Source organism: Phoca vitulina, unplaced genomic scaffold, assembly GCF_004348235.1.
Source record: "Phoca vitulina isolate PV1807 unplaced genomic scaffold, GSC_HSeal_1.0 scaffold22, whole genome shotgun sequence".
Lineage (NCBI taxonomy): Eukaryota > Metazoa > Chordata > Mammalia > Carnivora > Phocidae > Phoca > Phoca vitulina.
The window spans coordinates 35865522-35883455 of record NW_022589725.1 but is presented as its reverse complement, the minus strand read 5'-3'; the positions used below and the strand labels follow the sequence as shown (position 1 = coordinate 35883455).

At 48.1% G+C, this 17934-nt stretch overlaps 1 protein-coding gene across 1 annotated transcript in view; it reads right to left on the bottom strand.

The window, feature by feature from the left end:
- Positions 1-17616, bottom strand: part of LOC116641665 (synapse differentiation-inducing gene protein 1) — a 63308-nt gene extending 45692 nt beyond the window's left edge. The window contains exons 1-2 of the mRNA XM_032419533.1: positions 17060-17616; positions 16237-16374 (exon numbers count right to left, since the gene is read on the bottom strand). Of these exons, the coding sequence (XP_032275424.1) occupies positions 16237-16332 (96 nt within the window). The 5' untranslated portion in view covers positions 16333-16374; positions 17060-17616. The remainder of the gene's footprint in view (positions 1-16236; positions 16375-17059) is intronic.
- Between the last annotated feature and the right edge of the window lie 318 nt (positions 17617-17934).

Sequence of the window (17934 nt, the reverse complement as noted above, 5' to 3'; positions counted from 1 at the left end):
TCTTACCCGAGGTCCAGCTGATTAGCGCTTGGCTCCCTCGTGTGCAATGCTACATGCATAAACATGCTCCCAAGTGCCCCTGACAGGGCGATCCCAAATTGTTGTGTGGACACAGATGGCTCTGGAAGGAAGATTTGTCACTTACAAGATTCATTTGGTTTTCAAACTCTGCTTGCCATTTCCAAAGGAATGCAAGGCGGTGTAACAACTAAGCAAAATATTCAAAATCATCTCAGGAATGCAAAGAACTATTTTATTTTAATTATATTTTTAAAGATTTTTATTTATTTATTTGAGAGAGAGAGAGCATGAGCGAGCGAGAGAACACGAGCGAGGGGGAAGGGCAGAGAAAGAGGGAGAAGCAGAATCCCTGCTATGCAGGGAGCCTGATGTGGGGTTCGATCCCAGAACCCCAGGATCATAACCTGAGCTGAAGGCAGATGCTTAACTGACTGAGCCATTCAGGCGCCCCAAGAATTATTTTAAATTGGGCTCTAAGGACAGTCTTAAGATGCCCATGTCTTTACCAACCTATCATGTCTCCACTGTATTTGGAAGGATTTCTGGAATGACCACAAAGTACTGCCAGTCTGTTTTTGGTGTTTCTGTGCCTGCAAACCATCCCAGGACAGCCTGGAAGCTCCTGTGTCTCCCTTGGTGATAAAGAAGAGACCACCAGAGACCCCATGTGGTGGTGGTAGGCCCTGCGGACCTGGGAGGGGGCAGGTGGCCTTGGAGCGTAGCAACTTAGCAGGAGGCTGGGGGATAGTGGCAGAATAGGGGTAATGGAGAAGCCGTGGGGTTCATGCTTGCTTTGAAAATGCCCAGTGAGTTTGAATGGAAGGCGCAGTACCAGGGAGACTCCTGCGGGGTGATACTGTCCACGTGGAGGTTGGGCCTTGTAAGGGGAGCTCAGATAGGAAAGCTAAATTGGAAAAGCTTTCTGGAGAGCCACAGTTCTGTTGAGATGGAGGATGGCAAGGATCCAAGGCATGGCCAAAGGAGGTGACTGGCCCCAACAGCAGATGACTCGTACTCATAAATTCACCACATGCGTTTTACTATGCCCCAGTGCACGGCCAGTTCTAGAAGACACCTCTCTCTGCCTGCATACCTTGCTGTTGCCTAGTCCCCTAAGCAAACTGCAATCATGTCATTCAAGAACTCAGTGCTTTGTCATTTATCTTTGAATTATTTCTGGGTCAATCAACCCCACAGCTCTTCTCTACCAGCTCATGAGATACACCTGTGGGGCTCTCTGTTCTTGCGTGGGCACATCGCGGTGACACAAAGCTCAGGTGGACAGAGACGCAGACTGACAAAAACACATTCTGCAGTTGTGCTTCAAAGACTCCTTACTATTTTATATACAACCTAGACAGGTTAAAAATAAAGAGGGCCCCATATAAGAAGAGAGAGGGGAAAATCAAGATGAGCAGTATAACACGCGTGCTCTGCAGGTCATAGTACATGTTGTGCTCAGGGTAATTTTTTCACCTCTGAATTCAGCATCTGCTAAGCTCTGTGTCTGGTGTTCATATGACTCTCAAAGTTGCATAAAATGCTAAAGCTTATCAAGAAGGCAAGGAAAGGGGGATTGCCAAGAATACCCACCTCCAGAGTCATCAGGCAGGGTCCTGTCCTCTTTCTGTACCATTTTTTTAAAAAAGATTTTATTTATTTACTTGAGAGAGAGAGAGAGAATGAGCAGGGGGGAGGAGACAGAGGGAGAGGGAGAAGCAGACTCCCCGCTGAGCAGGGAGCCTGATTTGGGGCTTGATCCCAGGGCCCCAGGATCAGGACCCAAGCTGAAGGCAGATGCTTAACTGACTGAGCCACCCAGGTGGCCACTTCTGTACCATTTTTTATGCAGAGGTGCAGATGGTAATGTTATAAGTACCTTTAAAATATCCACAGAGGATTGGCCTGATGGGTGAGGTAGTCCGGTAAGAGGCTCTCTGTCAGTGTTAGAGACTGAATTCCACTGATGTCAAAATGGAAATATCAAAGACATACCAAAAATGGCGCTAGATTCCCATGAGTGTCTAAAATGCGCTCATCAACCAATGACTCACCACAACCCTTCTTGAATTGGTATGTTCAGCTTGCATCAATACATTTGTGAGCTGGAACAAAGGAAATTGCTGCCCTCTGTGCAAGCTGGCACTTACTCCTATGACCAGCAAGCTGGGTCAGTAGCCTTGGCCTGTCCCCAGTTCAGAGGAGAGGCAGGGGTAGCCCACTGACCGTCCCTGACACACATGGAGGCCTGAGACCTGACTGGAGGCCATCTGAGGCTAACAGGGGCTGTCCATGTAGCTGTCCCTGGAGACCCTTGTGGTGACCCTTTGTTGCCTCTGTCACGGACCAGCGCATGCCCGGCCAGGCTGGACTCAGCATTCATCAGCATGGCCAAGGGCTACCGCACAAAACCGGAAGCCCCTGGCACTGTACTTCTATGTTAGTGCTCAGGATGTCACAGGACCAGTGTAGGGGCCTTAATCTTAAAAGAGATGCAAAAGAAACATGAAAAACCCTGCTTTTAGAGGCACGTTATATCCTCAAAGCTTTATATACATCATCCAAAAACAAAAAGTTTACACATTTGGAAATGTAATTTGAGGCAACCCATACGGCCAGATGGGAGAATGTAAAATTTAATACATTGAGATTTTAACCCTAGATTCAGAATCTGCAGGCATGGCCTGGGCTCTGCCCTTGGACCATCAATGTGTGGGTTTCTCTGCTACAGACAAATAATCACAAAATCAAGATGCTAATTACTGAGACAATGCATCTTCTATATCTGGAAAAAAATGCCTGTAATACACTCCAGGGAACAAAACAGACATGACGTATTTGTTCATTTATACACCAAAACTAGTTAAAAATCAGTAACTTATATCCAGCATTAGATTCCAGAGGAAAAAAAAACCAAAAACAGATCAAAATCTGATTTGTCTTGGCTGCCCCAGATCATTAATATTTATATGGAATTGTTTAAAGTTGCAAAACAACTCTCAGAAGCTACAATCAGCATATTAAATGTGCATATGGAGATACAGATATCCATGGAGCAGGGGAGAGGGAGGAAGGAAAGGAGGGAGGAGCAGGGAGGGAGAGAGAGAGAGGGAGAGAAAGGGAGAGATCTTTTGATGGCCATCAAGCCTCCATTGCACAATTTCCTGATAGAAGTTAAAATATATCCATCTGATAGAGTGAGCCCATCCCTCAGTCGTGTTTTTAAATCATTTGTCTACAAAGTCAACTCTATTTCTGTGCCTGCCTCTTATAGCCCTGGAGCTCCCTCTTCATAACCTTAATTGACATGGCACTCACTTTGGGAGACTGAGGTGGACCTGTTCCAAGTCCTTCCCATCCATTCTGTCCCTTGGTAACATTTTCCTCCCCATGTGGCCCCTTCACCCCTGTTTCTCTGCACCTCCTGGGGCCGTGACATGCTTTGCCAGGTCTTTTTCCCAGACTCCAGTCCAGGTTTTGTGGCTTTACCCTGCTGAGCCAGAAAATCTCTAACTCTCCGCCTATTACCTTGGATGACTGGTGATTCTTAAGTGGAAAGTTGGATCCTGTGCTAATTCAGAATCTGCTAGTGCTCACAGATGCATTCATTAGGTGGTATTCAGTTTACTATGAATCAGGGGACATTTGAGATTATGAACTTGAGGACAAAAGAGGTGCATGGTGAAGTACATAAACCACTGGACTCCAAGACATGCTGATGATTACGAACAGCACCATTCAGCACGTGTGGAATATGCAAGGGTCCAGTTTTATGTAAATGCACCCGTTCTAAACACACAACTTTGGAACAAAAAGAATAATGACTGTTTCAGAGGTATGTCCTTGTGACAAGGTTTAGAATGGAGAACATAAATGCTGGTTTGTTTTGGTAAGAGAAGTGTTTAGAAAGGACAGGTGACAGCTTCTGAAAACACCCAAAGCATTTTTCTTCAAACATTTGAAAAGGTCCCAGTTGGTTTTCACACCCGTCAAAGGTTTGCTGTGACTATGCATCTGGCTGACGGGAGGGTGGAGGAAGGTGAATGGCCCTGGGTCTTCCTCCATCTATCTCCAGTGACCACAAGGGTGTATGGGAGACATCCAGAGAGACCTCACAGTGCCTGACAAATGTGTCTGCTCACTTCCTTGTGAAATGATTTTTTAATCTAGAGATGAGTCTATTTTAGAACATACTCTTTGCATACTGTGCTTCCTGACTATTCTTCATGGTGTTGTACTTCCAACCTGTTACGTTCTGTTAACAGACTCTCTGCTCTGCATTCAAGGCTCTCTGGTCCTTCCCTGTCTTCTCAGTCCTATGTCAGTTGGCTTCCTTCTGCACCATAAAGTTTATGTCAGCGTGATTTACTCCTCCCCCCACCCTTAGGTCATCTCTGTCTTTATATTTTCCAGCTATGAAGCGGGAACAAGCCAGATGGGCCAAAGAATTAACACCCCCTGAGAACAGCCCACAACCCATGACTGACAGCACCTCCCCCTGTTGGTGGGGTGCCTTGGAGGAGTAAGATGGGCTCTGTCTCCCAGAGGTTCCCTGTGGGCTTACTGCCAGTTGTCCACTGTCCTTCATGGGGCATGTCCCCAGAGTATTCTTCGGAAGCCTGACTTGGTCTCTGTCATGGCCAACTTCTCCGAGCTCTGTCTGGACACCCTTAGGTGATACTACATTTATAAGCCAAATGGCTCCTCTTTAGGAAAGAACCAAGCAGAACATGGGTGTGCACATCTCTGCATCAGACACAGGTGCAACCAGAACTTAGTGAGCACCTAAGAAGTGCCAGACCCTGTGTTTGGTACCATTTACACAGCGATGCTACTTCCTCTGAGTGTGATGGGCTTTGTCCCATTTTCTCACACACCTGTCAACCTCAGTAATTTTGTACTTGGTCACTCATGCAGAGCAAAGAGCCAGTTCAACTTCTTGTTAGCACCAGAAGGAATGGGAATTCAAGCAACAGATAATCTAAGTTCTTCAACCAAGCCTTCAATTTTCTAATTAAAAAATATTCCTGTTATGAAATAAATATATTCTCCATATAAACAATTAAATAAAGAGAGAAATGCAGACTTCTGCTTCTGGTAATGCCTCTAGTAACTTCTCCACAGAAGACAGATAAAAACCCTAGAGCAAATATTGAAGAACATTTTTAAAAGCATCAAAAAGATAAGAAAATGAGGAGTTATTAGGCCAAGCCAGAGGGAAGGTGAGAATCTGGAGGGGTAGGCCAGGCACAGGGAGACACTTCTGCTCTGGTGATGTTTGCTGAACCACAAGAGGAGCCTGAGAGGGAGTGTTTTGGTTGCTTTTGGGCCTCAGAGCCCACCCGAGATGGAGATCTTGGCAAACAAGCCACTGCCAGAGGATAGAGCACCAAAGAGCTATCATTGAAGAAACAGTGAAGTAAAAGTATACCCTCCCTCTCATGAATTACCGCCTGGCTTTACATCTACTCAAAACTTGAGTTTGGGGACCCCTGGGTGGCTCAGCTGGTTAAGTGTCCGACTCTTGGTTTCAGCTCAGGTCATGATCTCAGGGTCGTGGGATCAAGCCCCATGGCTGGTTCCATGCTGAGCTCTGCACTGAGCTGAGGGTGGAGTCAGCTTGAGATTCTCTCTTCTTCTCCCTCTGCCCCTCTCCCGCTTGTGTGAGCACTTTCTCTCAAAATAAAATAAATAAATCTTAAAACAAAAACAAAACAAAACAAAAAAACTTGAGCTTGGACTAAGGTGACCCTGAATTCTTTGTGCCCCAAATCCCGGCAAAAGCAAAGAAATACCTATCTGAAGGAAGGTGGCATCATTCTAATCCTCAAAATATTCCATGGATACTTTTTTAAAAAAGATTTTATTTATTTATTTGATATATATGGAGAGAGACAGCACAAGAAGGGGGAGTGGCAGGCAGAGGGAGAAGCAGGCTCCTCGCTGAGCAGGGAGCCCAGTGCGGAACTCGATCCCAGGGTCCCGGGACCATGAGCCAAAGGCAGATGCCCAACTGACTGAGCCACCTAGACGCCCGTCCATGAATACTTTTTTTTTTCGAAAATAATGACCAGCATACAACAACAAAAATCTAAGATCATATGTCATGAGTGAGAACAAAGAGAAATAAAAAAATGGACTCACAGGATTCCCTATTATAATCATCAGGCATAGACTATAAAACACCTCTGCTTACTATATTCAAGAAAACAAGAGGTTTAAAATTTTGGCAGGTAATGGCTATAAAAAAAGTGTTATAGCAGATCTGAAAAAGAAGAAACAAATTCTAGAGCTGATACATTAAAAAGAAAAAAAATATTCTACCTTGGTGAATGGTTTATCAGAAGCTTCAATACACCTGAAGAGGGAACTGCCACCCAGAATTCTGTATCTACTGAAAACATCTATAAGAATAAAAGTAATAAAACGATATTTTCAATGACACAAAACAGCATTTCACCAACAGACCCATATTAAAGGAAATTCTAAAGGATGTTCTCTAGAAGCCAGAAGGTCAAAGATTCAGGAAGGAATCAAGAATGAAGCAAGTGGAGTATGCAGATATATGCAAATATAAGACAGTAACAATAATATCTTCTTGGAGGTGTATCTGTCTATCCACCCTTCAATGTATATCTAAAAAAGGAAATAAAACAAGAAAGGCCCAAATTCATACTTTGGAAAGATTAATAAATTTGATCATGTAGATGAAACTGACAAAATTCTAGAAAAATATAACTTTCCAGAATCCAACCTAACTTATCAATGTTAAATACATTAAATCAGTAATTAAAAATCTTCCTACAAAGAAAGCTCCAGGCCCAGATAGCTCCACCAGTGAGTGCCATGAAAGAGACAACAAATAAATAATTTCAGTTTTATATAAATTTTCAGAGAACAGAAAAAGAAGGCAATGAATGCAAGGTCAGTTTAACATTTTCCAACCAGCCAATGCAATTCACCTCACTGTAGATTGAAGGAAAACACTCACATAATTTTTCATTTGCACAAAAAGCTTTTGATAAATTCAACAACCTTTCATGATTAAAAAGTAAGGTATCTGAAAGATCCTATGTCACTATTAAGGTTGGAAATTTTCCCTTAGACACCTGAGACATGATAAGGATGTCACTTATACTGAATAGAGCTTTTGCAAGTTCAGTCAGGAAAGATAGAGCAATGAGGGCTTGGGAATGTAAACTTAGGGGATAAATAATAAAGACATGCAAAGAAGCGAGCCCTAAGGAAGTCACCACAAGTGCTCACTGGTGGGGTCAGGGGCCAAGGTCAGGAGAGAGTGTGGCTGGGGGGACACTGGAGATATTGTATTTCTCGACCTAGGTGATGGTTATTTGGCCATGTGCTTTAGACTAATTTGTTAAGCTATACAATTATATATATATACTGTTTTGAGTGTTATTTTCAAACTAAGAATGGTTTGAAAATCATCTTCACATTAATGGTGTTAAACACTCAAATAGGGGCACCTGGCTTGATCTTGGGGTTGTGAGTTCGAGCCCCAAGTTGGGGGTAAAGACTACTTAAAAATAAAGTCTTAACAAAAAAACAAAAAAACACACACAAAAAACCACAAAAAATAAACACAAACACACACCAAAAAACCACGAAAAATAAACACAAACACACTTGTGCAAAGGAGAGAAAAGCCTCTCATTGCCTGTATTTGGGGTCGTTTTCTTTCTAGTCCCTTTCTATTTTCCTGACTTTCAGAAATGTATAACGATATATTCCACACCTGGAGAGCTCAACGCTGTAATAAATGAAGACATAAAAAAAGAATCAATCGACTGATTCTTCCAACAAACAACCATGGGATAATTTTTGAAGCCACAAACTAGCTCTTGTTGGAAGGATAAATGGGACTGAGAAGAAAATAATAATTTTTACATGGGAACTCAAATCAATCAGCATTAAATTGAAAAAAAAAAGTGATCATGGATGAGACTGAATTAGGACTTCTAGGTACCAAATGTGGGCACAGAGGAACTCTCTTGGCGTCGCAGTGTTTCCTTAGAACCTCGCCTCCAGGGGCCCCGTTCTGGTGTGCAGTGAACCTGTTATTGTGATCCTGAATACGTTAAACTAACTTGCTGAGCTTCAGCTTCCTCACTTGCTGGGCCCGAGAGAACCTGCGTCTTGGCCAGTGGTCCTCGTGAGGATGAAATGCGATCCACCGTAAACCTGCTCCGCAGAAGTGGCTCTGAGTGTATCTGAAGGATTCATACACAGCACAGACCCTGATGTGAACAGGGTCTGCACAGCTTTTTCATCTGTGCAATGGTGATAATACTGGTACCTCATTGAATAGTATCTTTGTGATAATTAGGTGCCCATAAAGCACTTTGCCCACTGCCCAGCTCGAATTTAGGGCAATGCTCTTACTGTCGTTCTGGTTCCATGGAGGGGTGCTGCTCTCGCCCAGTACAGAATAAAGACTGGAGGTCAGCTTATTATATCACCCACTTTCCTTTTGGTCCGGTCTGTGTAGACCACAGAGAGCCTTTCTGCTGCATTTTCAATGTTCCTGTGTCCTTGGAGGAGGGGCAGCCCTCGGGGGATAACAGGGGATAGAACCTCAGGTTGCCGGACGCCCATGTGACTAGCTCAGCACCTGTGCTTCCTGGAGGAGGGACATGAGACACATGTCCTGCACCTCAGAGTCCCTCAGCCTCCTGCCTCAGGCTGGCCACCAGCTGCTCTGCCCCAGGCCTCTCCTCCACCGCAACCCAGGCGCATGACACTCCACCTGTGCAGGCCATGAGAGCGGGACAAAGCTCCCTCTCCGGTGGCCCCTGCCAGGAAGGTCCTGTTGCTGGGAGGTGGTGGCCAGCGTGGTAAGGCACTTACATTTCTTTCCTTCCATATATCATTTCCATTCTACCTCACTTTCGTTGGCCTGGGATTGTACCTCTAAATAAAACAGCACCCCAACCTTGCTGCAGGTTCCATGTCTAGGGAGCCAGGGGCAATTCCAGGGGGCGGGCAGACCTTTCTGCTTGGTGCCCGTCAGCCTGCTGCGGTGGTGTGAGGCATCTCCCGGGGCCTCACAGGGGAAGCAGCGGCCGGCGGCCTTCCAGCCCCCTTGGGCCGGGCCGGGCCGGAGCCGCGCTCAGCCACTGCGGTAAGGGCTCGCCCTCTCTCGGCCCAGCATCTCCGAGAGAGTAAGGCCCCAACTGATACACTGCCTAATAACTGTAGTTCTCTCAGAATCAGACGTAACAAGGAATGGGGCAGTCCCTGGGGAGGCTGAAATATGTCCTGAACTATTAGAATAGAAACAAGGAAAATCACATGCAGCGCTTCCCCTAACATAAAGCCCGAATCTCTTCTGCGCACGCTATTTCTTCCCTCCAGCTTGCACTTTTAGCCGCAGACAAATGCAGCGTGGACCTCCATCATCCGTCTCCTGAGCAGCAGTTCCTCCAAACGCATCCAGGAAGACCGCAAGACGTCTGGGTGATAGGCTGGGGGTAAGGAAGGAGGAAGAAATTCAGGGGCAATCTCCTCCCTGATCAATGGAGGAAACAATCTCATTGGCTCAGTACGCCCCAGACACCGTGTGCACCTCTCTGTGCCTCCGTGAAGCTCCCTGCACCCCAGTCACAAGAGCTGCTGCTTCCGGGCTCCTGCACGAGCGCCCCGTAGTTGGCGCAGAGACTAATCATATAACATGGTAACAGTTGATGGTCATTGACATCTGGGGGTGCGTGGGGGAAGGGGACATGGTAAACACATGTGTGGGTGCTGTGGAGAAGTAATGCAACAAGGAAAAAGGTGCCTTCACGTTTAATCCTCTCTCCAGGTTGCTCTTGGCAAAATACACACACACACACACACACACACACACACACACACACACACACACACAGAACATGGGAGGCATTCCAGCTGTAAGAGGCCAGAAGTCTAGGCAACGAGCAGAAATCCCTGACAGTTTCCTGCTTCATATTTTTAAATCATCTGAACAATCGCACATTTTTCTAAGGGCAGCTCAGTTTGTTCTTTTGATATCAATAAAGTGGAAGATGGGGCAAGTCATCTAAGTCCCGATGGCCCCACGGATTTGTTCTTTTTAGCTCCAATAGAGTGGTGGCTCAAGAGCTAACTACGAAAGCAAATCCAACAAACGGCATTATTTGGCAGTCTGCAAGGAAATCATGCCCTCACTCTCTTTGAGAGGCATGTCTTGAGAGTGATTATAGAAATGTTTGGGGTCTTTCTGGGAAATGGGGTGAAAACCTTGACAAGAATCCTATGAATCAGCCATAATCAATTAGTATTAATATCCAAGATGGAGATTCAGGAGGGAGGGAAGCATTTCATTCCTGCCAGACAGTGATGGTGTCTTCTACCAGGGCCTCATGTCTTCTACCAGGGCCGACCCAAGTGGCAGGTTTTTACACCCCAAATGCCATAATTGTTTCCCTCCACCTTTGCAGAATTTGCACAGTCACTTATTCAGAGGGAAAAAGACAGCCTACAATGTACTTGACTTGTGTTTCTACTCTGCTAAAGAAAGTCAAATTCAAGAAAAATAAGTACCTTTAGTGTATATTATTACTCAGGATTGCCTGGTTCTCTCCCGTAATTTAACAGCATCCAATCCTAATGGAGTCAGATGGGGGAAGGACAGACATATCCCTAAGAGCTAAAATCAGGGTTGTTATTTCACTGAGAAAACAAGAGGAGAGGATTCTAGATATGGTCCAGACCACCACTGGATTGTCTATTCCTGGATGATTCTATCAGCCTCCAGCAAGTTGTCCTGGCTTCTACCCTTGCCCTCCACAAGCTCCCCTGATAGAGTGTAGACAGGTGGAGTCTTTCCCCTGCTCAAACACCCCAGTGGCTTCTCGGCCCAAAGAAAAAGCCTGAGTTACAACCTAAAAGGCCCTGTGAGGTCTGCCCCCACCCGCCCCTCTCTTGGCTCATTTCCTCCTCCACCCCCAAAGGGCACCTGCTGCAGCCACATGGGCTTCCACATCATTCCCTGTGTGCACCAGGCATGTTCTCCACTGAGGGCCTTTGCACTGGCTATCCCTCTGCCTGAGATGTTCTTCCTCAAGAGGTCCTCACGGTCAGTCTGTAGTTTCATCATGAAGTGTCGCCGCCTCAGCAAGCCCTTCCATGGCCACCCTATTTAAAAATGTATGCTCCATATCCATTTCCAACTTAATTTTTCTCCTGTATAGTGTATCACTATTGGACACTCTCTAAGTTTACTTTTGCATGTTCTCTGCTTCTCATCACGAGAATGTCGGCTCTGTGAAGGTGGAGTTCTGCTTTGTTCACTGCTGCATCACTGCACCCAGAGCAGGGCCTGGCACATAGTAGGTGCTCAGTAAATATCAGATGAATGATTGGATTTTAAGGATACTATTATAGGCCAGGTTGGACACTCATTCTTCTAGTTTTTATACCATAGAGAGATTCCTCTTTTTCCCCCCTATTTTGTCCAATTCCCCTTGCTGGTGCTATTCATAAAATTCATAATCTGGTTATTAATACCCTTTTCTCATTTACTTACTGTTATAATGCTGCAGTTAGTAAAAGAAAGAAACATTTTATGAAATGAAATGAAATCAAGACATAATAAATACTGGAACGTAGGAGACGTTTGCTGCAGATGCAGCACACGCAACCGTCCAGGCCGTCCAGTGCTCAGGTCCAGACCCAACGCCTCCTGGGGGAGGTCCTCAGCCTCTGTCTTGCTAGCGCCTACCCTGTGGGATTGAGTGAAGGTGCTGAGGGCAAGCACCACAATCCTGTCTAGAATAGATCTTTCTTTCTTACTACAACATGCTGTAAGCAGGGTGGGGGATGGTGGATTTAGAAGCAAGTACTGCACTTCTATTTTTGTTTGCAAACAGATAAAAGTTAAAATTATATTGCAGAAGATTGGATTTTAAGGGTTAGAAATATCGATATTTACATCATGTACCCATACTTGCTACCTCTCCAATTTCTATACATCATTTAATCCTTTGAAACTTCAGTTTTCTCATCCATAAAATGAGGATAATAACTGCCCATCTTTCAAACTCATTGCAAGGATTAAATAAGAAAAAGTGTGTGCAATAACCAGCTCATAGCAGCCACTCAGCAAACTAGGGATTCATTTCTATCCTCCACATCATTCGGAAGCATCGGTTCCTAGATGGATCTACCAAAATTGCACACAACACTTTCCCCTCTATAAATTGGCTTATAAAATCTGCTTGCATTGAGAGCTGGATCAAACAACTGATGCAGCTGGAGTAAAATCAGGCTGTGCATGAATGCCATGCTCATCCCCCCACCAGCCTCCACGTCGAGTCCTCCATCCTGAAGGGCCCAAGCAGCTGCCTCCTCCAGAGGTGGCTCTGCACCAGGCCATCCTGGTAATCTCAGCCCACGGCCAGCCACCTCTGGCCTTAGGACACCATCCGACCTCTCTGAACCCCAATTTCAGAGCTCACGGAGTGATATGATGGCAGTGCTGCGTCCCAGATTTCCCATGTTCAAATGCAAATTCCTGGGCCCCACCTCCAGATACTCTGATCGAGCAGGTGTGTGGTGAGACCAGACAATGTGCATTGTAAACTGTGCTGGCCATGTTGATGCTGCTGGTCAGGACCAGGCCCCGAGAAAGCAGGTGCGCAGTTTTTAACGTGGGGACCAGCACCCATGAGGTGCTCAGCGGCTGTCACCTAGTTTGCTAACACTTTCAGTACTATTGTTACTATTACTTAACTAACATCGTTTGATTTATAAAATCTGTTGGAGAAAATATCCTCTGTCTCCTTCCAAGTGTCCCTTCACTAGGGACCCACATGTGTATAGACAACTGGGATTTCCAGTAGAGCATGGTCAGCCCCTGCTGCTTGCAGGAACCTTGTGGGGATTATCTCCCTAACTTCACTTCCCTGGTCTGGCTGACTACATGCTGTAGGCTATTTTGATACCATTTTATGGATCAGGAAACTGAAGTGTGGTTAAGTTTCCTGCTGACCTGGACCCAGCTGGAATAAGGCAGAATAAAACATAAGTCGGGTTTTGTAAGTCCAGGGAACCTATTAATTCTCCTCCCCACTGCCCCGTGTCATCTAATCACTGAGATTTGTTTTGTTTTGTTTGCCTGGAATGGACTCACACGTTCCTGAGTGGTTCGCTGAGTGGTTATTTGGACAATGCACAGACATGATCTAATTGTCAGTGACTACACTGAGATCTGATCTATGATAAAAGGGAAAAAATTACCCAACGTCACACTTAGATGTCAAAGATTTCCTTGTGAACAGCGTCTGGAACGTGAGGGGTCCTGTCTTCACAGATAGGCCGTGACCTCACTGGCCCAGCACAGCCACCCCTGAGGGCATCAGGAGGCCCTGGCGGCAGGCCACAAGGGACCGCAGAGGAGCGGGCTCGGCCCTGAGCTCTCCTCTCTCCAGTGTGCGCGGGGAGAACTCCCAGCTGGCCTCGCCTAGGAAAGCACTGATTTAATTTAGTGTAATGACTCCCAGAGTGTGTCTGTTCTATTGCGTGCCCCATACTCGCCCCTCGGCAGCTGCCTGCTCTCCTCCAAAGCCTGCTGCAGATTTTGTGTCCGCATAGAAGGCCCCACAGCCTGATGGCTGGGCTGGAGCACTGTGTGCCCGGGGCTGGTCGTCCCCCAGGTCTGCAGGAAAGCCCAGAACTGCCAAAGCTGTGGGCTGTCGAGCAGCAAGCGTTGTGGGGAGAAGGATCGGGACACGGGCCCAGGGAAGGGCACTCACCTGCAGACAGTTCTCTATGAAACGCGGTACCCTTTCTTTGCTGGGATTCCACTGAGGGAAATCCACGCTCATAGCACCGTGAAAAGAGGGACTGAGAGCCTGGGAGCCGGAGGGGCCCCGGAGCCCCTCTTCTAATTCCAATGCTGCAGGCAACCCCATACACTCCTCAAAAGTATTTGCTTTTCACTTCGGAGCAGTGTGACCAGAGGCCTCCACAGACATCGCATTTCACATTCGCTGCGAAACAAGTAATCAGAATGGTCTTTACCACCGAAGGTGTTAAACGTCATGACGCATCAGGCCCAAGTAAGAGGCTCTTAAGGTGTGAAGAATGAAATTACTTTCTGAGAAAGAATCTAAATGCCAGCCTTGGCAATTGTGGCCTTGATATTTATTATAGTTACAATCTTTCAGACAAAGATGCTGTGCACAGCTTGTCCTGCTCCAGAGATGGGGGCTTCACCTAGGATATGGAGTAGCCAAGACAGGGCAACCTCTCCAGCCTTTCCTGGTGCCCAGCCATTTACCCAGTGCTCACTTCTGCCCAGCGCCCTGCCCTGCCCGCACGCTCACGCCGACGTCGGCTGCCATGCCTTTGAACAGGTAACACCTGTCCCCATGGAATCCAAGGGAAAAATATCAATCCCACTGTAAAATTTGGCAATCAAGATATAGCTCTGACGTCGATGGTACTCCGCCCCCCAACCCCAGCCAGGATAGGTAACGGGCTTTCTCAGCAGGGTTGGCCTAGAGGTTGGGAGGGACCCGCCCTGCCTCACCACAACAGGTGGCAGGACTGGGATGCAGGGAAGAAGGCTGATGTCACACATGCAGCTCCTGGGAAAAGCCTGAATGGCCTGTGATGTACGAGAAGCTGGTTCTCTTTGCTCCACACTCCCGTCCTTCCCTTTCTTAGTGAAACTACCCTGGCCCATCTGCAGCAGGCTCACTCAGGTTCAGGGTGCAGTTTACACAGGAGCGGGCAGGCTCTGGGCCTTGGGGATCTTCTTCAGAGCATATTCCACTCACTGAGGGCATCTGTGCACACGCCTTTCTCCCGGTCCTGCTGTGTGTCCCAATCCTCGCCCGTGTAGTAGTGCCCATGTCCCCTTCTTGGCGTCCAGGTACACCCAGGCCTGACTCCGCCCCACAGCCACCCAGGCCCCTGCCAGACCTGGAGTCTTGCTTCCTGGCCCATGCCTGTTCCCCCAGAGAAGGGGGTCTTTGGCATTTGTGGGATAAAGTCACAAAAGTGAAGTTCAGATAGACCCCCAGGCCTAGCTGGATATGGAACAGCGGCTGAGCCCAACCCCAGCAGTGCAGGACTGCCCCCATCCTCCATCTCGCCCTGCCCATATCTTCTAGAATTCGGACCATAGTACAGTGCTGGGAGGGGGGCCTGCTTCATTCCTGCGTGGAAGGGTCTCTCCAGAGTCCCTGCTAAGAAGCACCTGCTCTCAGGGGTGTTCACTGCTCTCCCCTGCTCCTCTGTGATGTCGTAAAAGGAGGGAGGGGAGAAAGGAAAACATATCAGGGGAGTCTCCTCTCACCAAACAAAACAAGGTCAACAAAGAAACTTGCAAAAAGCAGTGAGAGGCCACTGCTGGGCTCAGCCAGGGGACCAGTTTTCAAGCCAGGAGAAATAAATGTTTCAAACACAAGACCTGCCAGAGCCCCAGAACCCTAGAAGCTGGAGAGGGAGCCCTGACTGCTGAGCGATGCTCGGCATGCCCCAAGGACACACATGGGGGTGGGCACCACGTTCACCCCGCCGACCCAGGGAGCTGCCTTCCTCTGGTCTAGCTGGGATGACGGTGTCCATGTGGTGATGCTGAAACACTCCATGACTGGCAGATCAACAAAAACCGGTACAGAGACTGTTGTTGCACGAATACTCTTCATTTGCTACAGAACACTTTTCAAAGCCTGGCTTCCATGAAGGCACAACAGGGAGCATGCTTTGCATGAAAAAGGCCCAGGGACCGACCCCCAGAAGCCCTCACACTGGAGGAAGGAGGGCACGATTCCCTGTAGGATGGGCCATGTCCTCCAGCAGAACTTCAGCTGGGGAGGAGTACACATGGGCTGCTGGAACCTCATTTTATCTGAATGAGACTCTCGGCAGAGAGAACCACCCCGGCTCCCCACCTGCTTTCCCAGCAAGTCTGAAGTTCTTGCCCCGGGCACGGCGCCTCCCAGCACTGGGTCCAGCCCACTGGCATAACCCCTGTGCCTGCTCGAAGGCCGAACTCCCAGCCTGCTTGCCTGGGGGCCACAGGGCAGTCCCAGCACGCTGAGCTGAGGCCTCCTGACCCCCTCGTGGGCCTGTCCTAACCAGAAAGCACAGGCCCCATGGCATAGTCTGAGCTGCATAGGCTTCACGGGCTCTCCTCCTCAGCGGCCTCACTGTGCTGCGTGTGGGGCTGAGAGAGAGGCTTACCTCGTGGGACAAGTAGAAGGCGGCGATGCCCAAAGGCCAGAAGCAGCAGAGCATGGAGAAGACGCTGAGGCCCAAGTGGTCTCTTGGGGGCATCATGAGGAAGTTGTCCTCGCTCTCTGTGTCGCTCGAGTAGTCGCTCTGCAAGACAGAAATGGGCAGGGATGGGACAGAAGAAGAGAGCATTAACAATGGAGTCACTCTATGATGCCCTGGTCGTGGGTGTCGAGCCTGGCGCAGAGCAAACCCTCCTGAGAAGGCCACTGTTGTTATTGTGCAAGTATACTTCCCTAAAGAAAGGAAGCCCCCAGTTAAGGAGATCTTTATCAAGAACAGGAGGAGAAAAATCCCAAGGACTTGGCTCTTGGGTTGTTCCGTAGAAGGTCAAATCCTGCAGAAGTCCATTATTTCACAGATCTTTGGGATCCAGGGACCCACGGTGGGGATAGAGGTTTAATCTATATGAGGAAGGGATGGGCACACTCACCAGCATGTGAACTCCTCTCTTTATTCTAAGACTTCAAACTGGTTTACAGGGCTAGGCAGGGCCAGTGTGGGGCAAGGGGACACTCCTTGAACCCCCTTCATTTCCTTAGACTCTGATCCGAGTTAGGATGTTGCTGGGCCTAGAGTCCACCCCGGGTGTTTGTGCTCATCCCAGAGGAGCTGATGGCTGCTGTGTGAGAAAGCTCCTCTGGGATGAGGCCACTTGGCAGGCCCGCGGGCTCCTCCCAGCCCTGGCAGAGCCTCCTAGGGAGTCTGGTGCAGGGGTCGGGGACTGGCACAGGGATTTGCAAAAAGCAGCTCAGAAGACTCCAGCACTCACCGAGCAATGGGAACCGGGGACCAAACCTCCCTGCCGAAAGCTCCCTAGCTCCAGGATGCTAGATGGCCGTCCTCCCACCAGCACCTCCACCTCTAGATGCTGTGCCCAGAGGATGCTTTTAGCCTCAGGGATTATTCCATTTGCTGGGCCCCCATCCTGAATTTTCTCTTCTCATCAAAACATGGCACACTCAACGCTGACTCATCCAAAAACCAGGGCCAGCCTATCTCTGTGCTTATTTTAAGCAAAGACAGGATTGCATTTTACTCCAGATTTTGTTTCCTAAAAAAGAACTGGAGCATTTGTTCCTGAAAGAGGGTCATTAACTTCCTCACTCCCTTTGCCAGCGCCAGAGGTGGTTAAACATGCAGCCTCCAGCTGCAGGGTGGAGGCATTCGGTGCACACTGCAGACAGGCTGGCTGCTTCCTCAGGTGGCTTCAGGGCAGGTGGTGACCTGAGGCACCAAACACCCGGGGGGACACCGTGTGTGAGCGTTGTGCTGTGTGGATGCTGTCACTGCCAGGACCACCCCCAGCAATGCCGCTGTGTGTCTCCCTTGACATTCCCACGCACAGACAGACAGATGAAGCCCACAGGGGACCATGGATCCCTCCCTATCTTGGTTAACTAAATGCACATATCACTGCCAATCAGAGCCTCCAGTTGGCGAGCAGACAGCCGCGGGGCTGCAGGGAATTAATGGAAACTTCCTGTTAGGACTCTGTTTCTGGGTAGTTGAGGGAGAACAGGCACATTCTGAGGGTATCATTCAAATCGCAAACAAGGACCCTATCCAGAGGACCTGTGCTTGAAGTGGGCGATGCACTGTGGACACAGCCCCCCTCCACCCATCCCACACTTGCACACATGCACA